Source organism: Lupinus angustifolius, chromosome LG03 (genome assembly GCF_001865875.1).
Source record: "Lupinus angustifolius cultivar Tanjil chromosome LG03, LupAngTanjil_v1.0, whole genome shotgun sequence".
NCBI lineage: Eukaryota > Viridiplantae > Streptophyta > Magnoliopsida > Fabales > Fabaceae > Lupinus > Lupinus angustifolius.
Window position 1 is genome coordinate 4687705 of NC_032011.1, and position 25532 is coordinate 4713236.

The 25532-nt window shown below is 35.4% G+C and overlaps 1 protein-coding gene across 2 annotated transcripts; it reads left to right on the plus strand.

The window, feature by feature from the left end:
* LOC109343206 (polyadenylate-binding protein 8-like) lies at nt 20152-25079 on the plus strand. 2 transcript variants are annotated; one of them, XM_019581396.1, is made up of 10 exons: nt 20152-20288; nt 20389-20617; nt 20892-21010; nt 21488-22144; nt 22253-22330; nt 22419-22508; nt 23384-23521; nt 24156-24332; nt 24422-24577; nt 24661-24919. In XM_019581396.1, exons 2-10 carry the CDS (start codon nt 20389-20391, stop codon nt 24901-24903), a joined length of 1887 nt encoding a protein of 628 aa, XP_019436941.1. In that variant the 5' UTR covers nt 20152-20288; the 3' UTR covers nt 24904-24919. The 2 variants fall into 2 exon arrangements, with proteins under 2 accessions (XP_019436941.1, XP_019436940.1); XM_019581395.1 differs by having other exon boundaries at nt 20152-20617; nt 24661-25079.

The following is a 25532-nucleotide window of genomic DNA, read 5'->3' on the forward strand; positions in this document are numbered from 1 at the left end:
TATATTTTATATGTTATATAAGTTATATAAGTAATTTGTTATATGTTATAATATAATAAGTTATAGTATATATGTTTTATGTTATAAGTTATAATATATATATTTTATAAGTTATACGTTATAGGTTATATAAGTTATAATATATATATTTTATATGTTATATAAGTTATTTGTTGCGATTAGCAATGAAGAATATCAATCAAGTTTCAACCGATTAGCAATGAAGAATATAACATATAACAAATAACTTATATAACATAATATAATATAATATAATATATATATATATATATATATATATTATAACTTATATAACCTATAACTTATAAAATATATATATATTATAACTTATAACATAAAACATATATATTATAACAATATTCTTCATTGCTAATCGGTTGAAACTCACATCGATGTGAGTTTCAAAAGGAGTGAAAAATAAGCTCGAGGTTGGGAAGGGAAGTCTCCGACCCGCTCATCAGCTTGAAGATCGAAGTGTTCAAACAACCACAGAATATAAAGCGGGTAAGAATCTTGCCATTTTCACTGCTACTAATTCGGTTCCTTCTGGGAATATGGAGATAACAGATCCTGCAACTTCTCAAGGTATGGAAACTGATGTTGTTGATAGTGCTCAAGTAGCTATTGCCCCAAACAAACTTTCTCCTTAGAGTCATCAGGTGGAAAAGTCTAATATCCAGTTGAATAGTCTACCGGAAAAAGGACATAAAAGGTCGAGCATGTTGTTTGCTCCTGATGTTTCACCGGGGTCTATGAACCCCAAATAATAGCATCTTTGATGAATATTATCAGTTGGAATTGTAGAGGAACAAAAGCTAAGGGGTTCAGGAACCTGGTAGTTGATCTGAAGAATATGTTCTCTGTGAATTTCATGATTTTAATGGAAACAAAGATTAGTGGTGATAAAGCTGATAAAGCTATTAAAAATCTTGGTTTTGATGGCCTTTCAAAAGTGGATGCAGTTGGTAGAGCTGGAGGTATTTGGTGCTTGTGGGATTCTTCTATGTGGAAGGTTAATGCTCTCGAGTCTTCCAACCAACATTTGTCAATGGAGGTTAGCTGGAATGGGGGAGATAATTGTCTGTTGACAGTTGTGTATGGTAGCCCTCACTTTTCAATGAGGTCTAGTCTGTGGGATTCTATTAGGGATATGTCTTCTAGGTATGATATGTCGTGGTGTTTGATTGGAGATTTCAATGTAGTTGCTTCTAATGAGGAGAGATGGGGTAGTTTGAGTCAGAACCACCCTATGGGAGCCCTTACTTTTGCAACTCTAATTTCTGAATGTGACTTAATTGATTTGGGTTTTATTGGTCCTTACTTCACTTGGCAAAGGGCTGGTCTTAAAGAAAGAGTTGACCGTGCTTTATCAAATATGGACTGGAGGTTTAAGTTTCCAAATGCTTCAATTACTCATCTGAACCCACTTAAATCTTATCATTCTCCCCTTCTTTTGAGTTTAATGGACGCGCCTACCCCGAATCGGCATCGAAGACCTTTCCGTCTTTTAGCTGCTTGGATGACCCACCCGTCCTTCAATAATCTTGTGGTCAATTCGTGGGACACTTCTTTGGAGTGGAATGAAACTATGAATAATCTCCAATACTGCTTGAAAGTGTGGAATAAGGAGGTTTTTGGGAATATTTTTGAGCGAAAAAAAATTCTGCTCAAGCGTTTGAATGGAATTACTCGCAGCCTATCCTCCGGTTCCAAGCCTTTCCTGGAAAATCTTCAAAAAGAGTTGTGGACAGAGTATGAGGAGGTTCTAAGCCAAGAAGAATTGCTTTGGTTCCAAAAATCCAAAAGCAACTGGTTGGTGTATGGAGACAGGAATACTCGCTACTTTCATGGGGTAACTGTCATTCGTAGAAGTAAGAAGCAGTTTCACAAGCTACAAGATGATTATGGTGGTTGGATTAGTAATCAGGAGGAGGTGGAACAAATGGTTACCAACTTCTACAAGAATCTTTATTCGGAAGATGATGGGTACACTCCTCTTGGGTTATCTGGTTGTTATCCCAATTTGCATCAAGACCAGATTGCTCGGCTGGGGAATCATGTTATTGATGATGAAATTAGAAAGGCTATTTTCAGCATTGGTGGCTACAAAGTGCCTGGTAAGGATGGCTTTCAGGCCCTGTTTTATCATAATCTCTGGAATGTGGTTGGTTTTAAGTTGTGTGAGCTAATTAAATCAATTTTTGATAATCCAGAGAAGGTTAAAGAAATTAATGCAACATTAGTCACTCTGATTCCGAAAGTTGACCAAGCTGCTTCTTTAAAGCATTTTAGACCGATAAGTCTCTGCAATGTCTCCTATAAGGTTATCACCAAAATTCTGGCTTCTCAGATGAGGGAGGTTATGCATTCTCTAATTGGGCCTCAGCAATGCAGCTTTGTCCCTGGTCGTACAAGTAGTGATAATATTATTATTACTCAAGAGGTAATTCATGCCATGAATACCAAAAAAGGGAAGGTGGGATGAATGGCTATAAAAATTGATTTTGAGAAAGCTTATGACAGAATTCGTTGGTGTTTTGTTAAAGACTGTTTGATGGATGCTGGGTTCCCAGAAAACTTTGTTCACTTGGTTGATAAATGCATTTCCACGTCTATAATGCAGTGTCTTTGGAATGGAGAGGCTCTTGATTCTTTCCAACCCCAACGTGGAATAAGGCAAGGTGATCCTATATCTCCCTACTTATTTGTTTTGTGCATTGAAAGATTGTCTCATCTTATTTCTGTTGCTGTTGATTCGGGGCACTGGAAACCAATTAAATTAAGGAGGGTTAGCCCGAAGCTATCTCACTTAGTTTTTGCAGACGATCTCATTATGTTTGCGGAGGCAACTTTGGACCAGGTTGAGGTTATTAAATCTTGCCTTGATTTGTTTTCAAAGAGTTCGGGTCAGAAGGTAAATTGTGATAAAACTAGAATCTTATTTTCTAAGAATGTTCATGATCAAGTTCGACAGCAGTTGAGTGGTGAGTTGGGCTATGGTAGAACTTCTGATCTAGGGAAGTACTTGGGTGTCCCTATTGGCAAAAATGTTCCTAGGAAGGCGAGATATAACTACATTCTTGAAAAGGCGAAGCAAAGGCTTAGCAACTGGAAATCTAATCACTTGTCGTTTGCAGGGAGATTAACTCTTTCCCAGTCCGTTCTCCAAGCCTTGCCGACCTATGTGATGCAAACTACTCCCTTACCTATAGCCACGTGTGAAAATTTGGATTAAGTGTGCAGATCTTTTGTTTGGGGGGAAGATACCAATTCTAGAAAAACGCATTGGATTGGGTGGAGCAACATATGCAAGCCAAAGAGTGTGGGAGGTCTCGGACTTTGGCAAGCTCGTCTTGTTAATAAAAGTTTCATGATGAAAGCGGCTTGGAATCTCAGCACTAATAAGGATTCCTTATGGGTTCAGGTGGTGTGGTCGAGGTATAAATGTGGTAATGATATGCTTCTGGAAGGATAGTTGGATCCGAAATGTAGGTCCTCTCAATCAGTATCACTGGTCCCAGGGATGGGAACAGTCCATGTATCAGAAAGTTGTGGATTTTATTCTTGAAGGAAGGGGGTAGAATTCCAACCTTTTGGCTCAAACAGTTCCCCCTCAAATTTTCAACAGAATTATGGTGATGCATCCTCCTACCATTGGGAATTCAGAAGACATGATAGCTTGGTCTCATACTAATGATGGTAGGTTCTCAGTGGCCTCTGCCTATAACATTATCGCTGGTCACTCTACCATTCCAAGGAACAAAATTGCGGGGCATATCTGGAATTGGAAAGGTCCTTACCGCATAATCCTTCTCTTCTGGAAAATTATGAATAATGGCCTTGCAACTAACCAGAACCTTTGCAGTAGACACATGGGTATATCAGACTTATGCCCACTCTGTGATGTTCCTGAAACTCAAGATCATGTCTTCCATGGTTGTAAATTTGCCTCGGAGGTGTGGCAAAATTTTATTAACCGTGGCCTCAATGACAATTTCTTCTTCCAGCCCTTGTTGGAGTGGTTGGATGCTCATATAAATCACTCTAGGGGTAGTTTTGGTGTTGAGGATTGGAGCTTAACCTTCGGTGTTACCTTGGATGTCATTTGGCATTGTAGGAATGATAGAATTTTCAACTAGTTGATCCCAAAGGCTTCCACCAGTATTAATGAAATTATGGCGAGAGTTGTAAGCATAAAGAATGCTATCAGCATGGCGCAGATAACCCGAGTTAAGAATACTTCAGTTTATTCTCCCTTGATTAGATGGAGCCCCCCTAATGAAGGATGGGTTAAGCTTAACTCGGATGGAGCATTTTCTTATGCTTCTAACGTGGCAGTGTGTGGTGGTATTGTTCGGGATCATTTTGGTGCTTTTGTCACGGCCTTCTCCAAATGCTTGGGTACTTGTTCAGCCTTGCAAGCAGAGCTTTGGGGGATTTTGGTTGGTTTTCAGCATCTTCAGCAACATGGTTTCCATAGAGTAATGATAGAAGTTGATTCCTTGTGTTGCATTCAGTTCTTGACTTCTGGTTGTGCTCCTAGCCACCCTTGTGCGCATCTTGTTAACCAGATTCGGTTTAATCTGGGTAACTTCCAGCAGATTATCTGGGGGCATGTGTTGAGAGAAGCTAATGCGGTTGTTGATGCTTTGGCAAAACATGGGTTAAGATTACATATGCAGACTTTAACTTTTGATAGACTTCCTAGTTTTTGTTACATTCCCTTCTATTTAGATAGTGCTTCAACTATCTACTGCAGGGGGCTTTAGCTTTTCTTGCTGTCTTTCCTGGGGCTTTTAAGCCTCTGTTGCTCCATCGGGAAAAAAAATAAGTTATACGTTCAAGTAATTTACATATTAATATATTGCCATAATAGAAATAAAGATTATAAAATAAACTACTCATTATTGAAAGGTTGTGTAGAACTCTCACCAAGTTCTCTAGACCGTAATGGACATGTCTTCTTATGATGCTCCTCACTTCTACACCATCCACATTTTTTAATTTGTTGAACATGAACTTCATCCATCTCATTATGAATGCGTGTAGTCTTCAATCTTCCACTTCTTTTGCTTCTTATAAGAGGATTGGGAATGAATATTGGACCTGAATAAGGGGGCCAATATTCTTCATTGCTAATCGGTTGAAAGTCACATCGATATACGTTAAGAAGATTATCCAGCCGGTAAATTGGTGAGATAAATTGGCCAATCTAAAGCCAATGAAGCGCATGTTGCGATTACATGAGAACATGTCAATCTTAATGATTGAAATTCCCCACAATCACACCAACTGTTGGCTAGTTTAATAGTGTAAAGCCTCACTTGGCGACCACCAGACCTGGATACAACTTCAACCTCAGAGATTCCGGTCTCCCTTGAAAAAGTACGAACTAGTTGACAAGTAGATTGTCATTGATTTTCTTTCATCACTTACGTCAACTATTCACAATATATATGCTCTGTTCTAATCATGTTAGAAGCTTCATTCCAATGTTGAATGAACCATTCATTTAGCTTGTAGTATGTTGCTCTAACTAGGGTTGTGATAGGAAGAGCTCTAAAACCTTTCAGAACACCATTAATGCATTCTGCAAAGTTCGTGGTCATGTGGCCAAAACGTCTACATTCGTCGTATGCTTGACTCCACTTTTCTTTTGGAATATGGTCCAACCATGCACCAGCCCTATGATGTTTTTGTCGCAACAAATTCAGCATCCGCTCAAATTGTGGTTACATCAACTCATAACCTACAAATTAAATATAAAATTTTATCAATCCACATAATAAAAAAACATTTACAAATTTCAAATAAAATTAATACATACCCATTTATACGACTTTGTCTTTAAGATCAGAATCTCAGAATTCTTGATTGAAATTACTAACAACATGACGAATACAATAAACTGATTGTTCACTAGACCAACCTAACACCTCACTTCGGAGTACAGCTAATAAACTTGTCCCCCTATCTGATATGATACATAGGTTTGGTTCAGGGTAACATAAGTCTTAAGATTGTAAAAGAACCACTCCCAAGCTTCTTTTGTCTCACCTTCAACAATAACAAATGCAGTTGGAAATACTCGTCTGTTTCCATCTTGTGAACTCGCTATAAGCAATGTTCCAGTATATTTCTCAGTTAAAAATGTTTCATCCACTTGTATAATTGGTTTGCAATATGCAAACCCATCAATACATAGTTTGAAAGCCCAAAATACTCTATCCAGAATAAATTGACTATGGTCTTCCATGGCATGTGAAATATGCTTATGTGCTTGATATTTCATAATCTTACTGGGAGAAAAATATTTTAGAACATTCATCCAACATGGTAACTCATTGTATGATCCTTCCCAATCACCATAAATTTCCAATGCCATTTGTTTTGTCGTCCATTCCTTTCTATATGTCACTGTATAACCAAATCGACTAACAACCTCCTTTACCAATGCCTTAACTGGTATAGTTGGATCTGCATATACTAAATTAACAATAAGGTCTGTAATGAATGATGAATTTAATTTGCTGTGATCTTGAGATACCAACATAGATACACAACTGTGTGTTCCATTAATTTTTTTAATCTCCTGAATGTCGCGCTTAACATTAAAAGAAGCGTGATTTCGCCAATCAGATCCAGCATCAAAATATGTACATTTCCCAACATATCTATCTGGTCTAGACTCGTCAATAACATAATCCAATGAATTTTTAATATGAAATTCTCTAATAGCATTTATTGTGGCTTCTTTAGATTCAAATTGCATCCTAACAAACAAGTCATTGTTATTATTGTTCACTAAACCAGTTGTATGACCAAGATCACGACCAACTTTCAAATTTGTGTTACGAAAAAATGATGATGGAATATTATATGTCATCCTACAAGATGAACCAACATCCAATTCGACATCCTCCTCATCACTACATATTTCAATGTCTTCTTCATCACTAAAGTTGCTAACAATATCTCTTAGAATAACAATCTACATTTAACAAAATAATAATATTACCAAAAATTAACAACTAAATATAACAAAGTGATAATACTAACCTACAATAAAATAACAATCTGAATGAAGTGAATAGCTCCAAAAGAAAAATATAAAAGTGCCTTTCAATTACAAGATTCAACAACAGCGAGAAAGAGTGCACTTCAGGAAGAAAATATCTCATCCTCATCCACATCCCGATCCCATCCTCATCCTCATCCTAATCCGCAGACTCATCCTCATTGACGTCCTCCTCAACATGATCTGCCTTAAATACAAAAATTAAAAACCAAAACCTCCAATGAAAAAAATTAAAAACCCAAAACTCCATCCCAGTGCACAATTACTATAGAAATTGATTTAAAAAAAGAAGACTCCTTTTGGGAACCTCCAATTACATAGCCGATTTATAGTAGGAGGAAAAAATTAAAAAGGCAAAAACTCCATCTCTACTAACGATTTTGTTATTTAAAAAATAAAAAACCAAAATTTCCTACCATACTAACGATTTTGGTTTAAAGTTAAAAACCAAAAAACTTCATCCCAGTTCACGATTTCCATTTTAAGTGATTAAAAAAATAAACCTCCTATGCCATTCACGATTTAGCCCTAAAGTATATATTAAAATAATGTTGAAAACTCCTTCCCCGTCAACGATTTTCATAGGAAATATTAAAAAAAACTCCAACCTTGTTGCTGAATTATGTGGGTCCAAGAGAAAAAAAATAATGGAAATCGGGCATTGGGTGGACGATTTAGGTAGAAATACACCATATTGGATAAGTATAAAAGTTACACTATATTGGTAATTTTCTGGTCAAATTATACTACATAGATAAATTTGCCCAAATGTAGCAGAAGCACACACTTTTACCACAATATGATTTCATACTAACCATTGTAAGAAAGAAAGCATGTTGTCTGAATATTTGAACAAATTTGCACAAGAATAATAGGTTGGCAAATAACTAGTTAAAAGAAGAACAAAAAAATATCAGATTAATCATTGTGTAAAAAATTACGAAGTTTAAAAGAGTGATCCAACATGAATTGTTGGCATCTTAATGTTTGGTGATTTGTACAAAATGGGACGAGTCATAACTATTGAAAGATACAAATGACTTGCCCAACAAGGAATCAAAGGCCACATGCAACGCCTAAGTTGATAATACATGGTCAACAACTGGCTGAGGAAACTTGGCCCTGACTCATGAAAATGATCGAGATAGATTGCCCTTGGTGTACAGAAATGACCGAAGCGGTATGGGCATGACGCATGAACCTGACCGAGACAGATTGCCCTTGGTGCACGGAAATGACTGAAGCAGCATGGGCGTGGCGCAGGAACCTGACCGAGACATAATAAGCTTGGTGCATGAAGTTGACCGAGGAAACACAAGCGTAGTGAAAATCTAGCCAAGCTAACCAAGACTGATACACCAAAGTGGCCTAGACAAAAAGTCAATCATGGGCCATCTTAAGCATAATTAATAAGTTTTAAATTGTAATTGAGCACAAATGTCCCTTTTAGTAAATTGATCATAGGGTTGAGTTCTAAACAAAAGTTAGTTAGACCTTTTTGAGTTTGTCTGTTTTCCATGCAATCACTTTTGTACTATGAAACTGTACTTAGATGTCATAATTCAATAAGAAGAGAAGTATTATTCATTGTAAAATTGCTTTATGGTATCAGAAGCCTTTTCTTTTTTCTCTTTCTTCTTGGCCACGAGTCATATGCAACTTGATCAAGAACTCTGACCAAACTCATAAAGAAAGTCCTTCTCTGGCCAAGAATAGAAAAGCTACTCTTAACAACTCACAACATCAATCAGCAACAAGCACTGAAGCACATTGTCAATCTTCCGAATACTAAACCAGAAAAAGTTCTGCAACTTAACACAAATGGTAGTGATATACTGAGTCCCTTCTATCTTCATCCAGGAGAGAGCCCTGGTGCAATCTTGGCATCCCCTTCACTGGATGGTAACAATTATCCTTCATGGAGTAGAGCCATGAGAGAGCACTGTCTTCAAAGAACAAATTTAAATTTGTGAATGGCACAATTAATACACCAAGTGTGACAAGTCCAGATTATGACATGTGGGAAAATGCAACAATATGGTTGTCTCATGGATTACAAGGAGTCTTACACAACCAATTGCTTAAAGCATAGTCTACATTGACAATGCTCATGATTTGTGGCTAGATCTCAAGGAAAGGTTTTCAAAGGGTGACTACTTCAAAATGTTAGATTTACTTCAAGAACTACATTCAATAAAGCAAGGAGATAGAGCAATTTCCAACTACTTCACTGACATCAAGGCACTGTGAGAAGAACTCGAAACTCTAAGATCAATGCCTTCTTGTGCATGTGAGGTCAAGTGTCATTGTGGAATGGTTAAGATGATGAAATATCAGAGGGAAAACAAATATGTCATATGCTTTTTAAAAGGCTTAAATGACGAATTCAACACGGCCAAAGCACAAATCTTACTTATGGAACCACTTCGTCAAATAAACAAAGACTTTTCTCTTTTACTCCAACAAGAGAGACAACTCAGTGGTTCCACAAGTTCTAAAGCTTTCTTGAATCTTGCTACTGATAGACCATCCAACAAACCTGATAATACACAACAATGGAGATCAAGACAGAGTGGACAAAGGGGTGGTTTCTTGCAAGGTAGAGGAAGAAGCACTAGCAAAGGCTGCAACAATCAAAGAAATACTGGAACAAAAGTCCGCACTATTTGTGGTAGAGATAGGCATGCAATGGAATCATGTTATTTTAAACATGGATTCCCACCCAACTTTCAATGAGAAAAAAGCAGGCAGGAGCCATTAACATGGCAACAAACACTGAGCAGCCACATCAGAAAGATGCAGTGGCACAAGGAACTTTAAATGGCTTAGAAGACAAGAAATTTAATTTTGGAACTGAACAGTATGAACAATTGGCCACCCTATTCAAGAGCATTGTAAAGACAGGAACATCACACAATGTCAATCAGCTAACTGTGGATCCAACAAATGTATTACAAAACAATCCAAACCAAGAGGATCACCATCCATTAGGTAACTCTACATATTGGATTTTGGATATAGGAGCCACTAACCATGTGTGCCCTGACATGTCCTTTACTGTTGCTCCGGCTTGCTCAATGGCACCACTGTCCAAGCAAAAATAGCAGGAGAAGTGAATCTTTCCGACTCTATTATCTTACATAATGTGCTATATGTGCCACAATTCCATTACATCTTGCTTTCAATTCATAAACTCACTAACTCCCAACATTGTAAGCTAATCTTTGATAGTTGCATATGTTCCATTCATGATATGATTTCCTTGAGGATGATTGGGCATGCTGAAGTGAGACATGGGTTGTATAAGCTTAAAAGATTATCTAGTGATATGATAAGTAGGGGGGGCATATCAAACACCTCTATACATGGCTATAGGCATTTTCTCACAATTGTAGATGAAATTTGGTCCAAGACTTTATTAAGATGATCAATACTTAATATGATAAGATTATCAAGGTCATAAGAAGTGACAATGGAGATGAATTTAACATGCCTTTGGTTTATAGTGCCCATGGCATTATTCATCAAACATCCTGTGTGGAAACCCCACAACAGAATTCTGTAGTTGAAAGAAAGCATAGACACCTACTTAATGTCACTAGGACTTTGATCTTTCAGTCCAAACTATCCAAGTCCTTTTGATCCTATGTAGTGCAGCATGTCACACATGTAATCAATAGACTTCCTAGCCATAACCTTATCAACAAGTCTCCTTATGCGATGTTACACAACAAACCACCAAACCTTCTACATTTAAAAGTATTTGGATGTCTTTCCTTTGCCTCAACCCTTACACGACAAAGATCTAAACTCGACCCCAGAGTCAGAAAATGTGTCCACTTGGGTCATAAACATGGTACAAAAGGATACATACACTTTGATCTCCATACTAGGGAGATTTTCAACTAGAGGAATGTAATTTTTTATGAGCATGTTTTCCCCTATAAACCTTTGGACATTAACAACCAAGACACCTTGGTAGAGGTAGATAACACTTACAATTTCCTACAAGAAACATATTACTATAGCCCTTCACCTACTCAAATTCAGGAGGATAATAATGACCTGGAATTAACAATCTCAACCCCTGACCCTGAGCCTACTAACCCACCATCTCAGACATAGGCAAGCACCAACCTACTTACAGGATTTTTACTATAATCTCATTTCCTTAATGCCCTCACCTACAGCCAACCTTACCACAAAACATGAACCCTACCATCCTTTTTCCTTTGTTCTATCCTGCCATGATATCAAACTTGCACACTTAAAACATGTTCTCTCCATCACCAACACTATTGAACCCAAATACTACCACCAAGTTGTTAAGCATGACCATTGGATAAAGGCTATGAAAAATGAACTAAATGCTCTAAAACTCAATCACACTTAGACTATTGTTGACTTACCTGCAAATAAGAAACACATTGGATCCAAATGGGTTCATAAAGTAAAATATAAGGCAGGTGGCTCCATAGAAAGATATAAGGCTAGGTTAGTAGCCAAAGGCTATAACCAAAGAGATGAGGTAGATTACTTAACCACCTTTGCACCAGTTGTTAAACTAACCACTATTAGATTGCTCATTGCCATAATAGCCTCACAAAACTGGGTTGTCCATCAATTAGATGTCAATAATGCATTCTTTCATGGGGAATTAAATGAGGTTGTCTATATGAATATACCATAGGGTGTGATTTGCAACTATCTCAACAAGCTTTGCCAATTACATAAATCCTTGTATGGTTTGAATCAAGCTGGAAGACAATGGTTTACAAGATTAAACACAACTCTTACATCTTTAGGCTATACTTAATCACAACATGATCATTCTTTTTTCACAAAGGCCATAGGTATGCACTTTACAACTTTATTAATCTATGTTGATGATCTAGTTTTAGCTGGCAATAATCCATCTGAAATCGCGTATGTTAAGAATTGCTTACACACCTGTTTCAAGATCAAAGATCTTGCTATTATCAAACTTTTCTTGGATTGGTGGTATATAGATCTATTGTAGGTATCACTCTCTTCCAAAGGCAGTATGCAGTGGATATTTCATCATACACATGATTCTTGGCATGTAAACCAACACCAACCCCAATAATTAAGACAACAAAATTATATCAAGATGACTCACCTCTCTACACTGATCCAGCTTCTTATAGAAGACTTGTTGGAAGGCTTATCTATCTCATTAACACAAGACCATATCTGAGTTTTGCAGTGCAACAACTCAGCCAGTTCATGAGCCAACCAACAACCAAACATCATCAAGCCCTGACTCGAGTGTTAAGATACATCAAGACAAACCCAGGTCAATGCCTCTTCTATCCATCAACATCTCCTCTACAACTCAAAGGATTCAGTGATTCAGATTGGGCAACATGTATTGATTCCCGCAAATCCATTAGTGGGTCCTGCATCTTTCTTGGTAACTCCCTAGTTTCATGGAAATCCAAGAAACAGACCATTGTGGCACGATCATCATCTGAAGCAGAATATCATGCACTTGCAGCAGCATCATATGAGATTCAATGGCTAAACCACCATCAACTTTAGAATTCCATTCATCAACCCAACATTAATCTATTGTGATAACAATTCAGCAAAACACATCGCAGCTAACTTAGTTTTTCACGAAGGAACCAAACATATAGACATTGATTGTCATGTGGCTCATGAAAGATTATAGTTCAATCTCTTCCACCCCCTTCCAATCCCAACTCATCAAGAACTTGCGGACATCCTCAATAAATATATACTCTCCAGTTTGCGGGGATATTGAAAGATACACATGACTTGCCCAACAAGGAATCGAAGACCACACGCATTGCCCAATTTGATAATACGCGGTCAACAACTAACCAATGAAATTTGGCCCTGATTCATGAAAATGACCGAGACAGATTGTCCTTGGTGCACAGAAATGACCGAAGTAGCATGGGCGTGGCGTAGGAACCTGACTGAGACAGAATAAGCTTGACGCATGAAATTGACCGAGGCAGTATGGGCATGGCGCATGAACCTGACCAAGAGAGATTGAGCTTGACGCATGAAGTTGGCCGAGGAAACACAAGCGTGGTGCACGAAACTGATCGAGAAAATCTAGCCAAACTAACCAAGGCTGATACACCAAAGTGGCCTAGACAGAAAAGCAACCTTGGGCCAACTTGAGCATAATTCATAAGTTTTAAATTGTAATTGAGCACAAATGTCCATTTTAGTATATTGATCATAAAGTTGAGTTCTAAACAAAAGTTAGTTAGGTTAGTTAGACATTTTTGAGTCTGCTTGTTTTTGAAGCTATCACTTTTGTACTTTAAAATGGCACTTAGATGCCATAATTCAGTAAGAAGAGAAGTATTATTCATTGTAAAATCGCTTTATAACACCTCTCAACTTCTCATCTCTCACACCAACCAATTCTAAGGCTGAAATAGAAGACTTATGACCATAAAATACATATGTTAGATTATTCTAATTTTTTTATTTTCTTTCATTCACCTTCACAATTCAACTTACAAACAAACTATGACGTTGTGTTTAGTTAATGAATGGAAATAAAAAGAATGTAGAAAAAAGAGAGTTGAAAGAAGAAAAAAAAAATAGTGAAAAATGAGATGCTAATTTTATTGTTTGGTATGGTAGAAAATGGAAGAAATGTGAAATGAAATAAAATGTATATTTATACATGATGTATCTAGAATGACAAAATGTCCTCATTATTTATATATATATATAAATTGTATAATATGCATAATTTTTAAACACTATTTTTTTCTCAAATTATATATATGATAATTTATTTATGATAATATTGATTAATATTTTTTAAGTAACATATAACTATAAAATCTAATATAAAAATTTTTGTTTATAAAATTCAATGAATATCATTAATATCTCATATCTTATTTATGCTAATGTATATAAAGAAAACATAACATATATTTGACAATCACTTTTATATATTTCTAAAAATTTTATTTTTACACATTAATTTGTCTTTCTAATTTATTTATTATTTTTCATTTGTTGATAATTTTAAGTAATTATGTTTCTTTTTTCTTTTTACTCCATTTTTTATTAGGCATACACAATTATTATTTATTTGTGAGTTCATAAGCATCGGAAATAAAATTAAGTTAATTAATTTCACATAGAAATGAATATAAACAAAGAACTCTACTACATTTATCTATTTTTCACCTAAATTATTGTTATTTCAATTCATCTATATATAATGAAAAAAGAAATTTAGAATTTTATGCGATTTTCTTCTCTGTCTTGATTTTCTTCACAAACTAGGGATTAAAAGTTTTTATTGGATCATGCATATTTGTTTCTTTCCACTTTATTTAGTATTGCAACCAAATGATATAAAATGAAATTTTTCAACAGTTTTTATTCTTCTTTTCTTATTTTGTCTTGTTTTTCTATAGAACCAAACATAGTATAAAAGATAGCGATTAACATGCTAACCTATGGTGTGAGTGTCCTTTATTATTTGTGTCTTCTAATATGCAGTCATTGGGTAAACATGACCCATCCTACCCGCTTAAATTTACTCGGTTTATCTTGATCATGACCAGACTTGAATATGACTAGGTTTAATGAGATCTATGTTCGAGTTTTATAATAATAATAATTAATATTGAAATAATTTTATCTAAAATAAATATGACTTATATTTAATGGGATTAGGGTTCACAAAACATGAATTTTCAAAATTGAAGAAGCTTGATCAATCATCCAAGAAAATGAATCACAAATAATAGAAAAATTAAATAAAAACATTCAACTAAGCAATAAAACATATCTCTTTTACATTAGAAGAAGTTTCATTAATTCTGTAAAAGAAACATGTGCAACAAATTTAAAAATTACTCAAATCATACTTCGAACAATTATATATAGATATGGCTGTAAATACTTAATAATATGATTGATAATCACCGGGCATAATTTAGCTTTGTTGTAATCTACTCTTACTCATAAATTATATTTCAAACTTATATTATGTTGTATCTCTAAAATTTAAAATTTGATTTCATTTTTTTTACCTTTATCTATAAAATATTTATTTATACAAATATTATTATATAGTATTATTTTTTATGAATTAAAAATGTGTTGACAAATACGATAGCGTATGCCAAAAACGCATAACATAAATATTTGTTTGAGAATAGTTCTTTTTAAATTTGGTTGGTATGAAATTATAATCTTTTATTTATCAAAAAGATTTTATTACATAAACTTATTTTATCAATCTTTATATTTTAATATGGATTAGTTAACTGTAAAGAATATTGTAAAACATTATCTATACCAAACATTGTTCCTCAGGAAAATAAATATTGAATTGTGAAATAAATTTATTTTGTACCAATTTCTGTACTTTGACAAAGGAAGTAACACATAACTTATGCATCCCAAGAATATGAATTTTTGTTATCGTTAGCTTGCAACAATTATAAATAGCACGAAATAATACTTATTAATTGAGTCACGACCAAGTCGCTCTCTTTAAGACGTTTTGTGGCACTGCTGAAAATGTGCAAGCAGACTATCAACCACGTCGTCCTCACGATAATACAGCTCACATCTCTGTTATCGAATTCTTACTGCATTGTAAGAACCAATCTCGAATACACCCACCACAATATGGCTACCCGTGCCAATTCTTTCCCCCAATACTAACTACCAGTGTTAGTTCTCGAAATTTTCAGAATATGGCTACATGTGCCAATTCTTTCCCCCAATACTCACTACTAGTGTCAATTCTCGAAATTCCCACAATATGGTTGTCTATGCCATTTCTTAGTGCCACGAAAAGAAATAGGGAGAAGTTTGTCGGAAATGCATCGGCAGAAAATATGAGGGAGAAAGAAAAAGTTGAATGAAAGCGCATTCAACTTGGGGCAAGAATATATGAAGGGAGAAGGCTTCTATTTATAACTTGGGATTTTTTCCAAGTTCCTCATCTCTCCAATGTGGGACTTGAGAGTTGTTTTTTTTTCAAAACTCTTCTATGTGGGACTTGAGAGTTGTTTTTTTCAAAACTCTTCTATGTGCGACTTGAGTGTTTTTTTTAATATTTCACACTCAAAAGTTCTCACTCATGGTTTTCAACAAACCATGTTCCAACAATCCTCCACTTGAAATTAAAAAACGATTTTCGAGAATATTTGTGGTCTCAATAAGATTATGCATAAACAAAGGTGTCATGCGACTTGAACCTTTGCATAGTGAGTAAGATCCAGATTTTACTAGAGTGACTCGTAGTCTTGAACTCTATCTCCAACATCAAACCACACACAACCTTTTCGAAGGTGTATTATGTAAATTTTGTGTGTTAAAGGTCATGCACGTCTATCTCAGTATAGTGAACGCTCTAGAAATTTATGCCCCAAAATTTCATAGGAAGCGACCCCCACTTCCACATTCACATAGGTGAGTCTATCAAGAGTACTTCTATAGCCTAGGTACTCCACTCCAATTGGAGTATAGATCTCATTAAGAATTTTAACTCATCCTTACATATGCTACAGGAATCATGCTGCTCATAATTTTATAACATGTTCATTCTCATATCACTTCACAAGTTGTTATTACCCATTGAACTTATTTCTTGAGATCTCCAGTCATTTAGGTCGGGTTACCATCATGAGTGATCCTCGTTCTAAGGGCAATAGTCTCATACTCTTAGAAGTATTATGGACTTTCTCTCTATCTAATCCTTTCGTCAAATGATCTGAAAAAACGATTTCCGAGAATATTTGTGGTCTCAATAAGATTGTGCATAAACAAAGGTGTCATCCGACTTGAACCTTTGCATAGTGAATAAGATCCAGATTTTACTAGAGTGACTCGTAGTCTTGAACTCTATCTCCAACATCAAACCACACACAACCTTTTCGAAGGTGTATTATGTAAATTTTGTGTGTTAAAGGTCATGCACGTCTATCTCAGTATAGTGAACGCTCTAGAAATTTATGCCCCAAAATTTCATAGGAAGCGACCCCCACTTCCACATTCACATAGGTGAGTCTATCAAGAGTACTTCTATAGCCTAGGTACTCCACTCCAATTGGAGTATAGATCTCATTAAGAATTTTAACTCATCCTTACATATGCTACAGGAATCATGCTGCTCATAATTTTATAACATGTTCATTCTCATATCACTTCACAAGTTGTTATTACCCATTGAACTTATTTCTTGAGATCTCCAGTCATTTAGGTCGGGTTACCATCATGAGTGATCCTCGTTCTAAGGGCAATAGTCTCATACTCTTAGAAGTATTATGGACTTTCTCTCTATCTAATCCTTTCGTCAAATGATCTGCTAAGTTATTCTCAGTGCGTGCATGATCCACTCTAACAACGCATGTAGAGAGTAACTCTCTAATGGTTTTCTGCTTACGACGTATTTTTCGCTTCTTACCATTATAAAAGTGGTTCTCAATTTTTTTGCAATAGCTGCGATACTATCACAATGGATCAACACAACTGATATATGTTTTTCCCATATGAGAATCTCTACAAGCAAACTTCTCAGCTAACTTATTTCTTCATTAGCTATTGCTAATGCTATCATCTCAACTTCCATAGTGGATTGAGATAACATAGTCTGTTTCTTGTTAGACTCTAGATAGTTCATCTCATCATTTATGACTTCTCGCCACAAATCAACATCCAAAGAAGTCAAAAACTTCTTGGAGAGTTGATGGATTATCCTCCAATATATAGACCATATAATTAGGTCTATACTCTCTAATAATTATTGCTCTATTACTTCTTCTAGTTTCTATTTCAAACCTTTCATTTTTTATCATTATCTTTAATCACAAGTATGTAACTAGTTGATGTGCTCTCACTATTCTTCAATTTAAAAAAGAATTTCTTCTCATTAAAGTCAACATCGTTAGACTCAATGATCATTTTGCATTAAGGTCGTAATGCTTATACACCATATTGTTTATATCATACCCAATGAATATACATTCATAGGCTCTCTGAGTTTAACTCTCTAGGGCCATACCATCATAAATGGTTTCATGAGCAATTTTATGTTTCTCATAGAATTGAGATTCTACAGATTTAATATCAGTCATTTGATACTTAAGGTAGTGATAACATCATATATATTTTATCTTAACTCATCGGTATCATATTTCTTTATTTCTCAAGTGCATACCAAATTAATTTGGCACACTTGTATGAGCTGTAGTAATCATACAGATCATCAGACAACCTATTTAGAATGAAGTTCTTACATAAGTAATCACTTTCATTCCAGAGAGCTCTTTCAATAGCCAGTTTATATTTTTCCTCTTTTTTCAGCCTCATCTTGTACCACTGAGGTGTCAGTTTTCAGAACGTGAGGAACCTTTCTCATAGTGATGAAAAATTCCATCTTATGTTGCCAACGTTTGAAATTTGTTCCAAACCAAAATGGCTTGTCCATGTCATAGTTGTTTGGTCCAGTAATATCATCTACGAATGTCATTACAGTCGAAGCGTCTTAAAATTGTTGTTACCGTTAGCTTGCAACATTTATAAATGACACGAAATAATACTTATTGGCTGAGTCACGACCAGATCGCTCTCTTTAAGACGTTTCGTGGCACTACCCAAAATGTGCGAGCAGACTATCAACCATGTCATCCCTAGGATAAAATAACCCAGATCTCTGTTATCGAATTCTTACTGCACTATAAGAACCAATCTCGAATACACCCACCACAATATGGCTACCCGTGCCAATTCTCTTCCCACAATACTGACTATTAGTGTGAGTTCTCGAAATTTCCATAATATGGCTACCTGTGTCAATTCTTTCCTCCCGATACTGACTACCAGTGTGAGTTCTCGAAATGCCTACAATATGGCTACCTGTGCAAATTCTTTTCCCTAATACTGACTACCAATGTCAGTTCTCGAAATTTCCAGAATATGGCTACATGTGCCAATTCTTCCCCCCAATATTGACTACAGTGTCAGTTCTCGAAATTCCCACAATATGATTGATTGTGTCATTTCTTAATGCCACGAAAAGATAGGGGGAGAAGGGTGCCGTAAATGCATCGGCGGAAAATATGAGGGAGAAATAAAAAGTTGAATGAAAGCGCATTCAGCTTGGGGCAAGAAAATACGAAGGGGGAAGACTTCTTTATAACTTGAGATTTTTCCAAGTTCCCCATCTCTCCAATGTGGGACTTGAGAGTTTTTTTTTTCAAAATTCTTCTATGTGAGACTTGAGAATTGTTTTTTCAAAACTCTTCTATGTGGGACTTGAGAGTTGTTTTTTTTCAAAACTATTTTATGGGAGACTTGAGAGTTGTTTTTTTTTAAACTCTTCTACGTGGGACTTGAGAGTTGTTTTTCCTTCAAAACTCTTCTATGTGGGACTTGGATGTTTTTTTTTTGTATTTCACACCTAAAAGTTTTCATTCATGATTTTCAACAAACCATGTTCCAACATGAATTATGTCATTAAGTAGTATACATTTTTTGTTCAAAAGGTAAAAAAAAAGTAATTTTATATTGGATAATCATGTATTTAACATATGAAGAAGTATTAGACTTTGATTTACAAAATGTTACTTTATATTTGTTAAAGATCGTAAAGAAAACATATTAGCAAGAATTTTCACGTTATATTTGTTACTTTGTATTTTTCTCCTAATCTCCTATTGTTAAATGGGATATTATTAGTAACATTGATTTAGTGATATAAACTTTATTAAATCTATAATAGATTAAAAGATTAAATGATTGATTTTTAGAAGTGATATTTATTGAAAAAACATCTACATATATCTTAAAATAAATTATTATTTAGTGATGAGGTACCTTTAATAGTATTAAAACAAATGAGAAAATAATACAAAATTTTGCCTTATAAAACACACTTCTAACTTCTCTCACTGGGCTTCAAAACCACCTCACTCTTCACCCATGACGCGGGCTATTTGAAAAGCCCATAGAATTAAACTAGGGTTCAACCTCTCATATATATAAACCACTTCCTTACGTGTACGATTTTGCGGTGCAGCACTCTCTGCCCTCCTCCTCTACCTTTTTATTTACCTAATCTAAAAAAACACAAAAAGAAGTTTCCGTTTCTCCGTCGCCGTTAACAGCCGCATCCGTTCCGATATCCGGCGTATCTATCATTAATTTATCTGAACCAAACAAAACGAGAAGAAAAAAAATTCGAAGTTGTTTTTCTACTTAGATTTTTTTTTTGGTTTAATTATCGAGTGGTGGTAGTAGTGATGGCGCAGAATCAGAGTCCTCAAAACGGTGTCGTTTCTGGTGCTCCGAACGCGAACACCGTTGCGACGTCTTTGTACGTTGGAGATCTTGACTTTAATGTCATTGATTCTCAGCTCTATGATCTGTTCAACCAAGTTGGACAAGTTGTTTCGGTTAGGGTTTGTCGTGACTTAACCACGCATCGATCATTAGGTTACGGTTATGTTAACTATAGTAACTCTCAGGATGGTTAGTAATTTACTTTTATTACTGTGATTCTTTTTTACTTTTTTGATGAATGCATTTTGTGATTAATATCGTATACAATATAAAAGTTTTATATACTGTCGTTATCATCCACTGTTCATTCATTCGTTTTTAATCATTCGTTTTTTAATCATCCTTGACTCTTAAAAAATTAATACCAATGACTAACTGTGTATAAATCTCTATATTATTGACAATGCATGTATGTGTGTGTATATATATATTATACTCTTATTACTTATTTTGATATTTACAGCGGTAAGAGCATTGGATGTGCTGAATTTTACTCCACTGAATAACAAACCTATTAGGGTCATGTATTCTCGTAGGGATCCTAGTATTCGCAAGAGTGGTACTGCAAATATTTTTATCAAGGTGACTCTTCTTTTATTTTTTTTAATTTTAATAATTAGAATGAATAAGCAACTTTGTCCATGAAATTATCCTCCACTTTTGGTTTAGTTGCTGATTGTTTTTATGTGCACGAGTTCATTCTTAATTATGAAATAGAATCTAGTTACAATTTTGGTCGCAATGTGGTCTTGGCAGACTCCCTACTCTGAAATTCTGATTTTTTATAAGCTATTTTGTTATCTTCTAAAAACATCAATTTATCCTTAATAGTTTGCTTATAATGTTTTTTTGTAAGCCTGAACAAATGGGCCCTTAGATTTTGATTATAAACTGTTTTCTGACCAAGTAAGCTAATCCATACACCCAAAAACTCGAAGATGTAGAAATCAGGGAGTACATTGTTGTGGAGAATATTTTCAAGGACTAAGTTGTCATTTCTTGTTATTGTTTTAATTGAGTTGCTCAATCTACAATTTCTTGATGCAATTGGTGGTGCAGAATTTGGACAAGGCAATTGATCACAAAGGCTTACACGATACATTTTCTACCTTTGGACAAATTCTTTCATGCAAAATAGAGACTGATGCTTCGGGCCAATCTAAAGGCTATGGTTTTGTTCAGTTCGACAGTGAAGAGGCTGCACAAAATGCTATCGATAAGTTGAATGGCATGCTGTTGAATGATAAGCAAGTGTATGTAGGTCATTTCCTACGGAAGCAAGATAGGGACAATGCTCTCAGCAATACAAAATTCAATAATGTCTATGTGAAAAACCTGTCAGAATCAATTACGGATGATGATCTGAATAAATTTTTTGGTGAATATGGGACCATTACTAGTTCTGTAGTAATGAGAGATGGTGATGGGAAATCAAAGGGTTTTGGTTTTGTGAACTTTGAAAACCCAGATGATGCCGCTAAAGCTGTTGAAGCACTCAATGGGAAGAAATTTGATGACAAGGAGTGGTATGTTGGTAAAGCCCAGAAAAAATCTGAACGAGAGCAAGAGCTCAAAGGACGTTTTGAGCAGAGTATAAAAGAGGTTTCTGAAAAAAATCATGGCGTGAATTTGTATCTCAAGAACTTGGATGATAGCATCGGTGATGAAAAGCTGAAAGAACTGTTCGCTGAGTTTGGAACAATTACATCATACAAGGTATGCATCTATCCTTCCTTTTTGCTGATATTTGTAATGGTCAATCAAGTTGATATCATCTCTGTGTCCGAAATTGAGCCATTATTTTCTGTTTACCTGACCATGCAGGTTATGCGAGACCCGAGTGGAGTAAGTAGAGGATCAGGATTTGTTGCATTTTCAACTCCTGAGGAAGCTTCTCGAGCTGTATGTTTGAAGCTGCTAATGGCTATTATTTTTTTTATTTTTTCTGAAAATCTATATTGTTCAAATAAAAATTTGTTAATATTTGTAGCTTGCTGAGATGAATGGTAAAATGATTGCTGGCAAACCTCTATATGTTGCTCTTGCACAGAGAAAAGAAGAGAGAAGAGCAAGGTTACAGGTAATAAATACTGTTGTAATGATGGTCAGAAGTTGCTTGTTCCTTCATAATTTACTGTTTTTTCCGAATGGGTTGTCACAATTGTTAAATGCTACTATTTGAGTATAATGTTTAACTTCATTTGGTACCAAAACTTAACATATGCAGATCTCTTTATTAAATTGGGAAAATAATGCGGTATTAAGAAATGGGAATACATCATTTTTAGAAATTATTGCATATGTACATGTGCTTATATGTCATCATTAGCAATTATTGCAAGAATTACAATTTTTTGACTTCACAAATCATGTTAAAGATGTGCACTTTTTATTAAGAATTATCTCAATATCACTACAAAGGTAAACAAGAAGGAATTCTCCTTATAATTAGAATCAATGAAAATATTTGTGCTGTGGTTTATAAGGCCAGCTGATGCTATCCCTATATTGTAAAATTTGGAAAGATAAATGAAAAAGAAGCTATTTCCTCCCAGAATGCATGTAAATATATCTTACTCAAATAATTTTTTATCTGTCATGTGAAATTTTTAGATTTTCATGTAACATTTTTTATTTAATAGGAAAGAAAGTCCAATTAAACTAATAGCCCGAAATTGAAAATTTTCTTGAGATCACCTGCTAAATAGACTTCTTGAAAGATTCTGATGAGGCCCATTCCTATCACTTGATTGTTTATAATAATGAAATTTTCCGTGGTTTCCTTCGTGCCACATTTAATTTTTGCTCATACTGTTATAGCATCTAATATTATGTTATTTGCTTTAATATTTTTGGGGTTGGGGTTGATTAATGTAATTTGGGAGGTGATAATCGTAAATGGAATTATTAATCATTGTATCTGTATGTGCAATCATTAATTATTGTTTCATGTAGGCACAATTTTCTCAAATGAGGCCTGTTGCAATCACTCCTTCTGTTGCACCTCGAATGCAATTCTACCCTCCTGGTGCTGCTGGTTTAGGACAGCAATTTTTGTATGGGCAAGGACCCCCAGCCACAATTCCTCCACAAGTAATTATTAACTAATTATTTGCATCAATGTTCAATTTTCATTTTTATTGATTGCATGTATTCTTTGAGAATGATCTTTCTTTCCAGATGTATGGTGTTTATGGCTGGAGAGGAATGTGAACTTTTATTGTTATTTGTTTTTTTACTTAATTTGGTTCTGGCCATTTTTAAGCCAATCTTGGGTGTTATTATGCTTATTTTCTTACTAGAGGTGTTTCATTGTCAGACATGCAGAAGATTAGCATGTTTGTTTGTTTTTTCTATGTCCTTGATTCTTATTGTCTCCATTGTTGTTTCCTGTGAAGGATAACTTATCCAAATAACAACAATCCTGAAAAAAAGGTGGATTTGTGATGCTGTGGAATTCATTTTCATAGCATAGCGTCTTGTTTATTATGTACATTTCAGTTGCTCAAACTTTGTTGTGATTCAATGCCTACCTGCTTGTTAATATAGATACCTTACCAGATGCATGGTCAGTTTGTATTGTATTATTCTAGCTGCATCTGCTACATTTTTTGTGATGACTTCCATCATTACCAAGTCCATCAACATCATATTGTCTCATTTCAGGTGTAGTTGTTAATTTATTCAATCTAAAATAACAGTTATCATTCTCCAACAATATATGCAGGCTGGATTTGGTTACCAGCAGCAACTTGTTCCTGGGATAAGACCTGGCAGTGGTCCAATGCCAAGCTTCTTTTTACCAATGGTCCAGCAAGGCCAGCAAGGCCAGCGCCCAGCTGGACGCCGCGGAGTAGGCCCTTCGCAACAACCCCAACAACCAGTGCCAATGATGATGCAGCAGGTCTGCTCTTGCACAACTTCGGTGATATTTTTCGTTATCTTCACTGTTCTGTAGGTTGATGGGGATATACTTTTTGATTTGTTTGTTAGATTCCAAGGGGGCGTGTCTATCATTACCCTCCTGGTCGCAACATACAAGATGTCTCACTTACAGGAATGCCAATCCGCGATGCTGTGGGGCAGCCGATGCCCATTCAGGCTTTGGCTACTGCCCTTGCAAATGCTCCTCGTGAACAGCAGAGGACTGTAAGTCTTTTACTCCTAGTGCTCAAGGCACGTTTTTAGTTGAGTACTTACTGTTTCGTTCTTTCTTGTAATTGTCTTGGTAGATGCTTGGTGAAGCTTTGTACCCGCTCGTAGATCAGCTGGAACATGATGCTGCAGCTAAGGTTACAGGCATGCTTTTGGAGATGGACCAGCCGGAGGTATTGCACCTTATTGAGTCACCAGATGCGCTGAAAGCTAAAGTTTCTGAAGCCATGGATGTGCTGAGAAATGTCGCTCAACAGCAAGCCAACTTACCCGCTGATCAATTTGCCTCACTCTCTCTCAATGACAATCTTGTGGCTTAGATTCTGTTAGCAGTAGTAGATGTTTATGATTCCAGCTTTTATTACTATGGAAGCTTGTTATGGTTTTAGTACTCCGTATTTTTTATTTATTGTTTTTAGGATTAACAATGTTGAATTAATTATGTATGGATTTACTGCTTAATTTAATTCTCCTTAGTATTACAAGATTGTTTAAATAATTATTTATTTAGTTAATTTGAATTTTTGTTGGTTCTCTATAAGCTGCAACCTCTTTCTATATTTTTTTTTGGGATGTTACGTAGGTTCTGCAGTGCATGCTCTTTTGCACAAGACTGGTGGGAGAATTTAGATGAATGTTAACTAGATTTTGGAGAAGATTTGAAAGCACTACGTTTCCTATTATTCTTGTGCTTAGATTGACTTGTGCTAGTACTGGTGAATATGACTTTCTTATCTAATCACCTGATTTGACTCAATCATGATTAGATCTGAATAAGGTCTCGGGTTTCATTGGTTCTAGGTGGGTTCAAAGATTAGCATCGTGCAAGTAATAGCTTAGAGGTGAAAATCAGAGACTATATCACATGAGGTATTTTAGATTTGATATGAAATGAAGAGGGAAATATTAAATGATTGATCTGAAGCTGGTTGAATAAATAAAGTAATGT